A 14,643-nucleotide genomic window follows, 5' to 3' on the forward strand; every position below is an offset into this window, starting at 1 on the left:
ACCAGCGGAGCAAAGGGCAACCTGCCTGCCCGCACTCAACATGGCCACCCCCGCCCTTTGCACAATGGACGCCACTTCCCTGGAGGGGAGCTCGCCCCTAGCAAACATGGCCGCCGCCGCCGCCCTTCCAGCAGGGTCTGACGCCCCCCGCGCGGAGATGGCCGCCCCCTGCGCTGTGTGGTTTGGGGACCAGGCAAGACTCTCCCAGCGCCGGGGCTCGGGGCTTTCCGGTGGCCTGGCAGGCGCGTGTCGTGCGCAGCGTGGGGGTCTCGGCCCCCCGGCTCCGTCCCCCCCCAACCCACTTAAGCCCCAACCCGCCCCCAGCGCGGCCCGGTGGGGTTGCCAGGTGTCCGGTATTTGAGCTTTCTGCGCGGGAAACACACTGAGACCCCCCCCCCCCCCCCCCCCAGCGTCGGGAATGTTCGGAACCCGACGGGATGCCGATTGTGACGTCCCGCGGGTCCGGCCGCTCTGAGCCTGTGTTGCGCCCGCAGGGGGAGCGAGCCGCCTGCCCCTACGATGCTGGTCACCAGATGCCCCGCGCCGCCCTGGCAAAGCACGTGGCGTCCTGCCGGCTGAGGAGGCTGGAGTACTCCAGAGAGGAGCAGGTAGCCGCCTCTGCTCCCGCGGGCTGCTGGGTTGCTGCTGGGCAGGCCGTGCGGAGCAGAATGACTTCTGCAGCTTGAAGAGGTCTGGGTTAGGTCAGACCAATGTGCTGTTTACGGAAGTTGCATAGGAAGCCCCTGATTAGGGGTGCCAATTGTCCCATTTTCAGCCAGAAGGACTTTTGAAGAAGGAGTGGGCTACTAAAAGTCCAGTCAGTGGTGCAGTGGGGGTAAGGAAGGCTCCCTGCTTGTCCTGGCTTCAGGTGGCTCCTGGAAGTGGCTGACACATCACTGTGGCCTCTAGGCATAAGGGCAGCCAAGGGGCTCCACACACTGCCCCTGCCGCCCCTCTGTATGTTCACACTCACACTCTCTCTTCCTCCCCCTCCCCCAACAGCCTAGAGCTCTCCTACAATCCAAATCCTTTGACCTCAGCTCAGAGCTGCCTCCTGCACCCCAATCCCTCCTCCATGTCCCCATCCTAAAACCCACTCCCCAGCCGGAGTCCTGATCCTTTCTCACACCCCATTTTGGTGAAAATGAACAAGTAAGCAATGGTGGGGGGATGGAGTGGGTAGGAGCAAAGCCAAGGTGATTGGCTTTCTGCAATCAGAAAGTTGGCAATCTTATCTTGAAGCTCCAGGTAGATGTGTGCAGGTGGCTTTTGCATATGCACAAGTCCAGCTGAATTTAGTGAGGCTCTGTCTGGGTGTTAAGCTCCAAACAAGTTTATCAGACTGCAAATGTGGGAACTTTTGGGTAGATATGCTTGAGTCTTAACTATCACACAAAGGTATAATTGTGTTTTGTTTTTTAGACTGAAATGTATGACTCTGCATTTTACTATGAGAAAGCAAAGATACCCACCGTTACTATGGGTATGTCTGAATTTAGTAATGGTTGTACAATGAAAGCTGACACTTCAAGTGATGATGTAATCAGTGTAAGAGGAAACCTCCTTATTCTCACCATCTAGTTTTTTAAAAAATAACTTTACCTTCATTCTGCAAAACTGTGCAGCATGCTTTTTCCCTTACCCAATGCTATTCTTAGAATGTGTTTCCTCTTCATTTTCAAGTTCTCAGAGGGTATTATAACTAAGTTTTCACTGGTTTATCAGCATATTTGTGTCAGATTGGTTCCCTCCACCATATCTCTAACACAGTTTGCAAATTCCTATTACAGTAAACTTCGGATAATCTGGCACCTTTAGGAGCCAGGGGGTGCCGGATTATCAGATATGCTGGACTATCAGAAAGGGGGGCTATCAGGGGGATGGGGTGGGAGGATGCCACCCCAGACCCCTCATAGCCCCCCCTTCCAATAGTCCTGCTCTGCCCCAGGCGTCCCCTATTCAGCCATTGCTGGTCAGTTTCAGCAGCGGCTGAATCGGGGACGCCTGCCGCAGAGCAGCTGGTGTGCTGCCAGGTTAGTCCAGTAGCGCCGCCCCTCAGCGCTGCGAGACCAACCTGGCAGCACCCCAGCTGCTCTGCTGCAGGCATCCTAGAGTCAGCTGCTGCTGAAACTGATCAGAGGCTGACTCCGGGAAGCCCGGGGCAGAGTTGCTCTGCCCCGGGCTTCCTGGTATCAGCCGCTGGTCAGTTTCAGCAGCTGCTGAATAGGAGCACCTGGGACAGAGCAGCTTGGGTGCTGCTGGGTTGGTCCCTTAGCGCCCCCCCTCGACGCTGCGGGACCAACCCGGCAGCACTCCGGCTGCTCTGCTCCAGGCGTCCCCAGGAGCAGCTGAGGGGCTGCCGGGTTGGTCCCGCAGCCCCGAGGGGCAGCGCTATGGGACCAACCCAGCAGCACCCCAGTTGCTCTGGCCCCGGCTTCCCCTATTCAGCTGCTGGTCAGTTTCAGCAGCGGCTGAATTGGAGAAACCGGGCGCAGAGCAGCTCCAATTGTCCTGCTGCCCCGAGCACTTCCGGGTTCCTGATGGTGCTGGACCATCAGGAGTGCCGGAGCATTGGATGCTGGACTGATGGAGTTTTACTGTACAGTAAACTTCCGATAATCTGGCACCTTTGGGACCCAGGGGGTGCCGGATTATCAGATATGCCGGACTATCGGAAGGGGGGGTTAGGAGGAGTCTGGGGTGGGGGGGATGCCACCCCAGACCCCTCATAGCCCCCCCTTCCAATAGTCTGGCTCTGCCCCAGGCGTCCCTGATTCAGCCGCTGATGAAACTGACCAGCAGCAGCTGAATCGGAGACGCCTGGGGCAGAGCAGCTGGAGTACTGCCGTGTTGGTCTGGTAGCACCGACCCTTGGCGCAGCGAGACCAACAGGGCAGCACCCCAGCTGCTCTTGGGGATGCCTGGGACAGAGCAGCTGGGGTGCTGCCTGGTTGGTCCCGCAGCACCACTCCTCGGCGCTACTGGACCAACCCGGCAGCACCCCAACTGCTCTGCCCCAGGTGTCCCCAAGTCAGACGCTGCTGATACTGATCAGCGGTGGACTCCAGGAAGCCTCGGGCTTCCTGGAGTCAGCCACTGGTCAGTTTCAGCAGCGGCTGAATCTGGACGCCTGGGACAGAGCAGCTGGGGTGCTGCCGGGTTGGTCCCTGCAGCGCCGCACCTCAGCGTTGCGGGGACCAACCTGGCAGCACCCCAGCAGCTCTACCCCAGGTGTCCCCAAGTCAGCTGCTGCTGAAACTGATCAGTGGCTGATTCCAGGAAGCCCGGGGCAGAGCAGCTCTGCCTGGGGCTTCCTGGAGTCAGCTGCTGGTCAGTTTCAGCAGCAGCTAAATTGGGGACACCTGGGGTGCTGCCCGGTTGGTCGCATAGCCCCGAGGGGCAGCGCTATGGGACCAACCCGGCAGCACTCCAGCTGCTCTGTCCCAGGCGTCCAGATTCAGCCGCTAGTCAGTTTTAGCAGCGGCTGAATTGGGGAAGCTGGGGGCAGAGCAGCTCCAATCGTCCGGCTGCCCGGAGCACTTCCAGGTTCCTGATGGTGCCGGACCATCAGGACTGCCGGACCGTCAGATGCTGGACCATTGGAGTTTTACTGTACTTTGTTTCTTCCTTGTTTGTGCACTGGACTGTCTATAATGTCAGTAGATCACATCTCCCAACTCTGCAGTTTGACTCAGCCCTAAGAGTAGTGTTTAGTTGCTGTAGTAGAGCATCTGAAGGGAGATTTGTGTTTTCACTGCAGTGCTACATAAGGTCTTGAAAAAAATTAGTGTGGAGTGGTCCTTGGTTGCATGAGGGAGGGTTCACTTTAATTTCTGGAATTTAGAGGTCATTCACACCAAGATAATAAGGCACTTTTAAGGCAGATGAAAATGTGATCTTCAGTTACTTGTTCCTTTTTATATAGCAGTGTTACAATTAACAGATGTTTATATCTAGTGTTTGAAAAATCTGCTAGCACATAATAATAATAATTATTAATAACTAAAACAAGACATACAGCATCAGACTCTTCTCAAGAGTTTGGAACCTTAAAGACAGACACAGAGGAGACAGAATACAGTAGCAGGGCCAGAGGAGGGAGTAACTTGATATCATATTCAAGTAATTGTCGAATAAATATAAATCTTATTGATTAGTTTTTGTTTGGTTTTCTGGACTAAATAAAATGGAATGGATGTAAGAACAAACTTATTAAAAGCCAGAATACATTTGGTTAAAACTTCTATTCCTGTCAAAGAATTCCTGAGTCTGAGTATTAGTAATTCAGGATGAAAATGATTATTCTTTCTGTACAATAATCACTGCTTACCCACCAATTAAACCTCACCAGCTAAAAGCATAGATCTAGCACGTGACTCAGAGTGGACTTGTACACAGTTGCAGGAGCTCTGTAAAATCTGTTTTCCTTTTCTTCAGATAAGGAGCTACAATTTAACATTATTAAACAAGCTAAAGCTTTAAGTACAAAAGAAGGTGGAAGCTACAGTGAAGGTAAGTAGAATATACAGGTAGCCAGGAGTTCTCCAATTTTTCTCTCTTCCCATTCATAATCACTCAAGTCACCTCTTTCCCAGTCTCCCTTGGGAAACCACGCTATGACTGTGTTCTCCTCCCTTGGCAGGGACCTGGGGAGGGTTCAAGTCTTCCATGTTCAACCCAAGAGCTCTATTAAGGACTGGAAATCTAGCCCTGCAAAGCTCAGAAGGTTGTTTTAATGCCGGACTGGCGTTATTTTAAAAGAAAATAAACCAACATCATGTATCATGTACTGTAATGCAAAAATACATCTATGGACCACTTGGTGTCACAGCTATATCTCACCATCCATTTTAACATTGTGCTCTTGCGCTTTTAAGAAGTGATCTGAAGAAAGAACCAACGTTGTCCAAACTGTCTGCATTCACCTTACAACTTCTTAATTTATTATCGGGTTTTATTTGGTAACACATTCTTTTCTCTATGACTTGGAAGGATATTTGTTTCAATGGTTTATTTTTTATTGTTGTGGATTTTAAATGGAAAACAATTATATAGATAATGCAAAAGTACTTTAAACAAGGGAAATTATATTTAAAATGCATGAGAAGTAATATATATCCTATCAAAACAGTTTAGATCAAGGTGCACAGTTAATAAAGAAACTTAAACATGGTCATGATCGTGTTTTCTACTAAAATGCATATGACTTTTAATATGCCCTTTACAATATTAGACCATTTTGACAGTCTGCTATCAACTTTGGTATTACTTCTGTCTATAATGCATTTTATGGCACTTTTTTGGAGAAGGGTGCATTGTAGAAATAAAGTACACTATAGTGAATGATATGCACTAAAGCAGTGTTGTAGTCCAGGTTTTTAATACACAGGCGTCAAGAAATGTGAAGTTTTATGGTGCGTAGCTGTCAAAATAAGGTCGTCGTAGTACCCAGAAGTTTGAATTTTCTGTACTTTAAAACCACAGCTATATTTGTTGGCTTGTTTAAAAGAGGGTGTTAGCTGAGCAGCCCTACAGGTAAACTCAGCTACATTACATTACTTCTCTTCAGGGTTTTTAAACTGATAGCAATGTGAATAGGTAGAAAGTAACTGTCTTGGATCATCATTGAAAGCATTCAGAGCAGACAATTGATCATTATCTATTTGATTAAACAGAGGCGTTGATTCTAATTATTTCTGATAGAATATTGGCTGTTTGCAGCTGAAATTTGGAAAAATTTAAAAATAAATATGCACTGTTGGATCAGTGCAAAAACATTTTTTTGCAGGCTAGTGGGCTGTCACTACTAACATCATAAAGGAAATTATGTTGTGGACTGGATGCTTTTTTATGGGCATTCTCTCACTTCCTCCACAGATAGCCCACATTAGTCCCTGCAGGAGACACAAAAACTCTTAACCTTCCTCAAATACACACCTGGGGAGCCAACAAAATAGAAGCATAGTGGCTATTTAATGACAGTCTGCTACAGAGTTATCATTTCATTAAACAGACTTCAGTGGTCTCCTAAAATTAGGCCAACTAAAGTACTTTTTAAACTATCAGAATCTAGTAAAGCTAAAGAAGTCTATCTTGCACAAGTGGAAAGCATGTAAATAGTGTCCAAGTTCTTAGTGCGAGTATGTATGCTCCTCCCCACAAGTTTCTTTGTATAGCAATACTGCCATTTTATAGAAGTCATGTCTATTTGTTCACAAGTTGTAGGTGCCTATTCATCACTGCCTGTTGAAGTTCCCCAAAATCACAAACGTTTCATCTGTGACCTGACTCAAGCTGATCGTCTTGCAATCTATGATTATGTCCTTGAAGAGACAAAGAAACAAAGGTCCAGATCGCAGACCACTGAAAATGACAGTGATCTCTTTGTAGATTTGGCAGCTAAAGTCACGCAAGGTTTGAAAAATATTCCAGTTCTTGAGTTTTACAACTTAAAAGTGTGTCATCTTCAAATATTGTCACATTGTAGAGGGATTTGGTTGAACATCTATTAAGGTTTGAATGAATAAAATATAAAGAAAATTGTGGTTCAAGGATAGCGGTTCCCAGCCTTTTCCAGATGGGGACCCATTTTGACAATTCAGGAAGACTTGGTAACCCAAGGCAATTCTAAAACGGGGGGAGCAGAGCCACCTGGGGAGACACTTGGCGACCCTTTTGAAATGTAATGGCGACCTATAGGTTGGGAAACTACTCTAGGAAAAGGGCAAAAATGATACATGCTTGTCCAGAAAGCAGGTGACAAATTCTCTTCTTGTGTTGTACATGTTTTTAAATAACTATAATTTATGACATAGGTAAAATATCTTCACATCCTGTAATGCAGTGTTCATTGTGTACCTGTTGTATCTTTTCCCTTTTCTCCTACAGTTCTGGCAGCTTTCTATTCAAACAGTTCTGCTGCTCTTCTTTCATTGTGCCTATTGCCTGCATCTCAGCAGAAGGAGGCATCCTTCATTTCTGCTGCAACAGGCTTCTACTACTGTGGCTCACAACTGAATGTAAAATTTTGCAAGATTTCTGCAAGTGAAAGCCTATATAAGCAGCACGGAACAGAAATGTGATGAGATGCATAATAGATAGTCCTTTGGTTCAAAGAAAATTCTTGAGAAATATATAAATGAGAGAGACAGATCAGGATTCCTTCAATTCTGTAAAATACACAATATATATTCAAGTTAAAATGCCCTGTTTTCTGGAGCCCAATCTAACAAAAGAATCTGCAAGGCTCAAACATTAATATTTGCTGGACTGATCCCTCTGTTTTCCAGACTTTAGTAATATGTGTTTTGAAAATGTGATTTGTAAAATAGTATTTAGGAAGGTTTTTTAAAAAATAACTTATTTCAAGCCATTACTCTGTATTGCAGTGTCTTGGCATTCATGTAATAATGTTGCATGATTACTTGAATGTCTTTTTTGGGAGGGGATTGTTGATTTTGGTCTTTACTGTGTAAGCAGATCTATTCTGGCTTTCTCTCAATTTCACTACACCCTGTGTCAAGCTGTAAATGAATTACCAAAGAAACCTCTGTTAAAAGAACTCGACACAAACTTACCTTTAGTCATGTAAACAGCACCATTATAAGATAGCCCAATTTGTATTCTCAAGTGCCGATATGTCCCTACAATTTTGTTTTTAGTTTGTTTAGCCATTTGTTTCATCTTTAATTTGTATTAGATGATGGTCAAAAAGGTCCAAAGTCCCATCTTGAAATCCTGGCAGAAATGCGGGACTATAAAAGACGACGGCAGTCATACAGAGCTAAGAATGTTCATATAACAAAGAAATCTTACACTGAGGTGAGCATCAAATGCTTTTGATGAATCCCAAGCCTTTGCAGGCATTAGAATGTTTTTTTCCCCCATGGTATAAACTCTCTAACATTCTCTTCAGATTAGTAAAAATAATTTCAACCACAATGTGTAGGCAAAAAATGGTTTGTTTTTTTTAATCATATCTGAAAATGTGGACTAGTAAATGTGTTAGCAGTTTTGTAAATCTCAAAAAGAAATGTTAACGATTTAAAATATATTTTTTCCTCATGTTTTGTTTTCAGTCTTTCCTCATATCACTTTGTGTCTATCCTCTAGTTTAAGCTTTGTCAATTTGAAAGTTGCATAAACTACTTAAAGGGGCACTGCAGGATTAAAAACCATATATATTTAAAATGCATTTTTCCTTACATCAGTTGCCATACTGACAGTTGAGACTTAAAAATAAAAGAACTTGAAAATGCCAAACATGGTTTTTACTTTTCTATTTCATTCGTGAACAGTTCGGCTAGACCAGTCAATTTCAGTATCCATATCTTGTGCCTTAGCTATTTGGGATTGCAGAAACATCAGACAAATGTTTTCAGATTCAAACAATTTTTTTTCACTGCAAGTTACTGAATATCTCACAACTACTTTTAATAGAGTTTTGTATGTTGCAAAATTCCAGCAACCTATATGTTGACAGTATCCTTTCAAGGTATAATACAGTTACTTTGGAGTTCTTATTTCAGCAAACCAATGTTTTTCCTTACAAATATCAAGTGTATTTAAAAACACCACCTCAGACTTCATTTTTTGCATTGGGCTTTTCTAGTCTTTAGCTTCAATTTTTATTTTACTAATCTCTTCCTAGGTCATCCGGGATGTGATTGGTGTGCACATGGAAGAACTCAGCAGCCACTGGCAAGAGGAAGGCAGAACAGATACTGCAGAGATGTGTGAAGGAGGAAAATCTTCCACTTCAGGAAAATCTTCAGGAAGGTATTAATAAGAACATCACTGCACTCACCAAAATGCTTTCTTTCTGCAGAGACACTGGCAATTGTCAATCCATAGTGACCTTAATAGTATTCTAGTAGTATGTAGAAGCTCCAGTTGAGAAATAGACCCACTTTACTGAATGTTACAAATCCATACTAAGCTAGTCCTCGCACTGAGGAGCTTATCTTATGTAGACAAGACAAAGGACAGGCAAAAAGAGGTGTTTAACCCCATTTTGCAGATGCGGAAACAAAGCAATTTGTTCCTAAAGTCATAGGCAGTTTGTGGCATAGCCAGGACATGAACACAACTCTCCTGAGTTCTAGTACATCACTGAAACCACAGGTCTCAGACCATTACAAAGCAGCTAGGGAGAGAAAAATGTGTGAAAATGTGAAAACATAAATATTGGAGGGAAGGTGAAGCACTGGAGTACTACCGTAAGCTATTTTGAATTCTTTTTAAAAAATATCGACTAATGTCAAGTTGACTCTGTCCCTGTACGTTCTGATGCAGTTCCATTCAGTGCTTTTTTTGTGACAGTACTTGCCGCTTTCCCCCCCGCAGGGCACTGGCGCCGCGCCAGACGTGGCAATTAAAGGGGCCATGACCGCTTTTATTATTATTATTATTATTTTTGGCTCAACAAATTTTTTTTAAAGCATCTGGCAAACCTAGTTCCAGCATTTTTTTTTTAACAAAAAAAGCACTTGTTAGATGAAAGTAAAAGTGTTATACTACTAATGTATCTTACGTATACTTAACAGAACAGTAATCCTTCACTTGGGTATTGAAAAAGAAAAGTGGGAATAGACTTTATTACCTGTGTGATATGAAAGTGTGTCTATATCACTGGGTGATGCTTCCAATTTTTATTTCTTGACTTGCATGGTTGAAATAATAAACAAATCAAACATGTTTCAGCCTTTTTGTGCTGGGGAAGAAATTGCTGCCTGTCAATCAAGAGAAGCCAAAATAGTGGCTAAATATGTCTCGATTCCAAGTTCTTATTATGTCAAACAGAAGAAAGTGATCCTACAAAATCAATTACTGCCCCTTTTCATTGCCTACCAGAGGCAGACAAATGGAGATGAAAATATTCCAGTAACTACAGTGTTTGTATAACTATTTATTAAACAAAATCAATGACTTTTTTTCCTTCAGAAACGAGAGACGGTCAGCATCCGTAGACTCTCGACAGTCTTGTGGAAGCTCTAAAGATGTTGATCGAGCTAGACATAGGAGAAATCCCAGCAGAAGTCCAGACAAACACAAAAGAAGACGAGAGAGAGGCAAAGACAGGGATTCCAAGAGAAAGAGAGAGAGGCAAGTATTTATTCTAAGCAATTGTTTGCCTGTCTGTACCAATTAGTCATGATTGTCACTAGTGAAATGCAATGGTGCATCAGAGATTAGTGCATGAACATAATACTCAATCCAAGTGGAAATGCAGGAGAATTCATGGAGACAGGATGTGGTAATCTAGATATGCATGCACAGAGTCTTAGCCTGGCTGAATTTGCCATGGGATCTTCAAAAAACCACAAGTGATCTGGACTACAGGGTTGGCTCCTCCAGCAATAACTTGCCCTGTAATGAAAAGCAATCAGACTCCCAAGCAATTTGTGACCTTCTATTGGTTTATAACATAAATGGGAGAATTGTAGCGCACAATTCCTAGCAAGTATGTATCGATTCACAAAACTACAGATGGTTTCACCATATACTTTGGGGCATATGCTAGAGCATCTGCTTGTCTCATGTTCTTACAAGAAACATTGTGCTCTGTCAGAGGGCAGGGTTGTGCAACGACCCCCAGCTTACTGGCGCTGAATCCTCAAAAGATAATGAAGTGACAAGATTCTGAAGGAAATGTGTAGATATTAATATTTTCAGTTTTAAAAGACTTCAAGCTTCTGTTATGTTCAGTCTCTTATCAGTGAAAGTTCAGTCAATTAATCATTGTTGGTGTAATATGTTCAGTGCTGAGATCCTAACATGACATCAGATGCAATGGCTTGTTTCTATTTCAGGGATGAAGAGAAGTATCACAGCCATGCAAGAAGAAAATAGAGGGACTCTAAAGAAGATGTGTGTGTCATCTGTTAAAGAAATAGACATAACCTGGATCATTGAGAACTGGGAATATCAGCAGTATGCTGATGACAATACATTGTGAATTGAAGGTTGTAGCCACAATTGGCAGGCTGCCAATGCCATCCTTCCTTCTTCCTGACAACCGTATCATGGTCTCGTGTCTCAGATGGATTTTTCTCTTTGTGTCAGGTGACATGTAATTTTTTGTATTGCCTTTGACTGATAAATATAATTTTTACATTATCATTTTTCATTCAGCCCATCTTGATACAATGATTGAAGCAAGCAATGAGGATTCAGATTTGTGCAAGTTCATAGTGACTTTGGGAGGATGCTCTGTAGCAGGGGTTCTTAAGCTTTTCTTTCTGAGCCTCCCCCCCTCCCTTGCTATACCAGGCCCACCTCTGCCACAGCTGTTTTCTGCGTATAAAAGCCAGGACCAGCATTAGTAGCAAGCAGAACAATTGTCTGGGGCTCCACACGACAGAAGGAAACATGAAGCTAAGTAGTGTATGCTTTGACTTCAGTCCCAGATGGCAGACTTTGGGGCCCCAGGTTTCAGCCCCATATAGTGGATCTCTGTCTTTTCACTCTGGGCCACAGCAAGTATAATAGCAGCCTTGCTTGGCAAACCCTCTGAAATCTCCTTGCAGCTCGCTGGGGTGCCTGGAACCCTGGATAAGAACCATTGCTTTAAAGTCTTACACCTCAAACACCCTAAATAGCTGAGACATCTTCAACCAGTACCTTAGAGTCTGACTGTAAAATGGAGGTTATGATGCCTTGTCCCCTTTATAAAGCATTTTGAGGCATTCATGTTAACAGCACTCTATGGGCACCAAGTCTTTTTTTTTTTGTTTGTTTGTTTACTGGGAGCATTTCCATCAAAAGAGCTCTCTTGTTTCTTGGGAGTAAAATCGGTATCATCTGCTTATTTTTCTCTGTCACATTCCCCTGTGCCATCAATGAATAAATAAATAAATAAATACCTTGTTTGTTTGCACTTACATTCTAGTTGGTTTTATTTTCCCTGTTGGGCTGAAACAAAACCCGATGATAGAAGCAGGTAGTGAGGACATTCCTCTAGGCTGGTTCTCTTTCAGCCAGTCAACAAATGAGGTAGGGTTGTGTTCAATTACTATCAATTACAATCAGTGCTTTTTTTTGTAAGAAAAAAGGTGCCAGTACTACAGGCTTGAAGTTGTTGAAAAAAAAAAAATGCGCCGAGGGCCAAAATGCAGTCGCGGCCCCTTTAAGAACCTCGTGTCCCGAGCGAGCTTCCATCGGGAGCCAACCTGCCCCAGAGAAGAATGCCAGAGAAGAATCCCATTTAATTAAGGTATGCTGGCAAAATAGGTGGCGTACCGTCACAAAAAAAGCACTGATCACAATACACTTTATTTAACAAAGGAATTAGTAACAATGAGCATTTTCAGAGAAAACTGGGATTTCTATCATAGAAAATAGCAACAATGCTGAATCTGCATTAAGAAAAACACTACAAACTGACAAGTGCTTGAGAGTGACATAATTTAGAGAAATTGTATATAACTTGATCATACTTTCTAAATAGAAAACCAGAACCCTTTTGTGACAATGTCTTTAAGGACTGTGAAATTCATATTAAATGGCTATTTCAATCTATATGCAATCTGATTTCATATTTTTATTGCAGATTGTTTCAGATCTGTATGGAGCTACATACATTTGAAATTTTGATGTAACCCATGTATAGTTTCTGTATGAATTCCATACAGTTTTGGTGACCAACTAGACGAAGGAAATGAAGGCCAGATTATCATCTTCATTCTCAATGGCTCCTAAGTTAAACAACACTACAGTAACTATACTGATCTAACAATAAGGAAACCACTACTAAAAGAGCAATAGAATCTCACAGTATGCAGAGAGGTGGTCATTTCCAAGGTTCCACTTCACTGCCACAGCTGGGTGGGCTGCTGCACATTTATGTCCTGGATAGGATAGGATGCGTATGTAATACAGTAGAGTCCGGATTATCCGACCTTCGCTTATCCGACCTTCCAGTTTATCCGACATAGCCATTCAACATGCTATTTATGCGTCCACGTGTCGCATACTGCCATGGTCGTAGCTTCGTTTCTTCCTTTGCGCCAATGATTTATGTTTCTGCTGTGATTGTGTTTCATTTTTCCAATTGCATTTTCCCCTTAGTGTAATATAATTTTATTGTTTGAGGAACATGGCAAGTGAAAAGAGAAAAAAAGTGGTTCTTTCCATTGAACAAAAACTTGAAGCGTTAAAGAGAATAGACAAAGGTGAGTCCATGCTAAAAATTGCATCTGAACTCAGTGTGGGGCGAGTTACAGTTGGTGACTGGAAAAGGAAAAGAAGTGAGTTAGAAAAGTGGTGCTCTGATCAACCCTCAAGTGCAGGACTGAAGGACAGAAAAACAATGAAAAAATGTGAATATGAAAAGGTGAGTGAAGCTTTGTTTTTATGGTTCACACAGCAAAGGGATAAGGGCATGCCTATCACAGGCCCGATTCTGCAAGAGAAAGCTCTGAGTTTCCAAAAGGAATTTAATGAAGGGGAACCTGATTTCATGGCTAGTGTAGGCTGGTTTGATCACTGGAAAAAAAGATACGGGTTAAGGCAGCTCAGTATATATGGTGAAAAATTATTGGCAAATCAGGAAGGGTTTCTGAAATTTAAAGCACGTTTTCATTGTCTTATCAAAAATGAAGGATTATCGTGTGAGCAGATGTATAACTGCGATGAGACGCTTAAACAATAAAATGCTGCCTTCAAAAATTTTAGCTTCCTGGGCTGAAGCTTCAGCTCCTGGGTATAAACGAAGTAAAGAAAGAGTGACGATTCTAGTCTGTAGTAATGCTACTGGCAACCACAAACTAAGACTCACATTTATTGGAAAGGCAAAAAACCCACGAGCTTTCAAAAACATAGCACCTACTGCTCTACCAGTTTCGTACAAGAATCAGAGGAATGCATGGATGGATTCAGCAATTTTCTGAGGCAGGTTTTTCAATTAATTTCTTCCTTCAGTAGAACAATTTTTGAATTCGCTAAACCTACCAAGGAAAGCAGTCCTTGTCATTCATAGTGCGCCATCTCATCCTCATGAGGATGAACTGATCAGTGGGGACATTAGAGTGATTTTTCTTCCTCCTAATATCACTTCGTTGTGTCAGCCTATGGACCAGGGTGTGCTTGAAGTGTTAAAGAAAAAATATCTTTTAACTACGCTCATTGAGGTGATAGGGGATGGAAATGGTATGCTAGACAAGATAAGGACAGTGAACATAAAAGATGTTGTTTATTGGCTCACACAATCATGGGAAGAGACTGAACCACAAACTCTGGCAGTTTCGAAAGACAAAAACACACAAGAAATGGTGCAAGAAAATTGTGATAACCTGCTACCTTTGTTACAACAAATTCCAGGCTGTGAGAAGGTGAATGATGATGATATACAAGACTGGATGGAGAAAGGCGAGCAACAAGGACTGACTGACATAATAGCTCTGGTGAATTGGGATGACAATGAAGATGATGAAGATACAAATGACAATGACAAAACGGAAAGAATTAGTCATAGTGAAGGGGTCAAGGCTCTTGAGGTGGCACTGGCTTACGTTGAATAACAAGGGGAGGCAACTGCTAGTGATGTTATGTTATTGAGATGCTGGCGCGACCTTGCTGCAAGGAAGAGAAACAAAGCTGGGAAACAAACTTCAATCACTAATTTTTTTAAACAATAACTTTAGT

General features: G+C 43.1%; 1 protein-coding gene across 1 annotated transcript; it reads left to right on the forward strand.

Annotated features, from left to right (window-relative positions):
• Nucleotides 1-11,882, forward strand: SNRNP48 (small nuclear ribonucleoprotein U11/U12 subunit 48). Its single transcript, XM_075921473.1, has 9 exons — nt 1-193; nt 495-608; nt 1,423-1,483; nt 4,438-4,512; nt 6,220-6,414; nt 7,700-7,821; nt 8,651-8,778; nt 9,943-10,104; nt 10,812-11,882. The coding sequence occupies exons 1-9, from the start codon at nt 41-43 to the stop codon at nt 10,849-10,851; spliced, it is 1,050 nt and encodes a 349-aa protein (XP_075777588.1). The 5' UTR covers nt 1-40; the 3' UTR covers nt 10,852-11,882.
• Nucleotides 11,883-14,643: the final 2,761 nt, after the last annotated feature.

Source organism: Pelodiscus sinensis, chromosome 2, assembly GCF_049634645.1.
Source record: "Pelodiscus sinensis isolate JC-2024 chromosome 2, ASM4963464v1, whole genome shotgun sequence".
Classification (NCBI taxonomy): Eukaryota; Metazoa; Chordata; order Testudines; family Trionychidae; genus Pelodiscus; species Pelodiscus sinensis.

Bases quoted from the DNA above. Each gene is read 5' to 3' on its own strand.
- SNRNP48 (XM_075921473.1), top strand. From the start codon at position 41: ATGGCCACCCCCGCCCTTTGCACAATGGACGCCACTTCCCTGGAGGGG. The intron at 8,779-9,942 runs GTATTAATAAGA...TTTTTCCTTCAG, and splicing joins TCAGGAAAATCTTCAGGAAG to AAACGAGAGACGGTCAGCAT. The intron at 10,105-10,811 runs GCAAGTATTTAT...TTTCTATTTCAG, and splicing joins TCCAAGAGAAAGAGAGAGAG to GGATGAAGAGAAGTATCACA.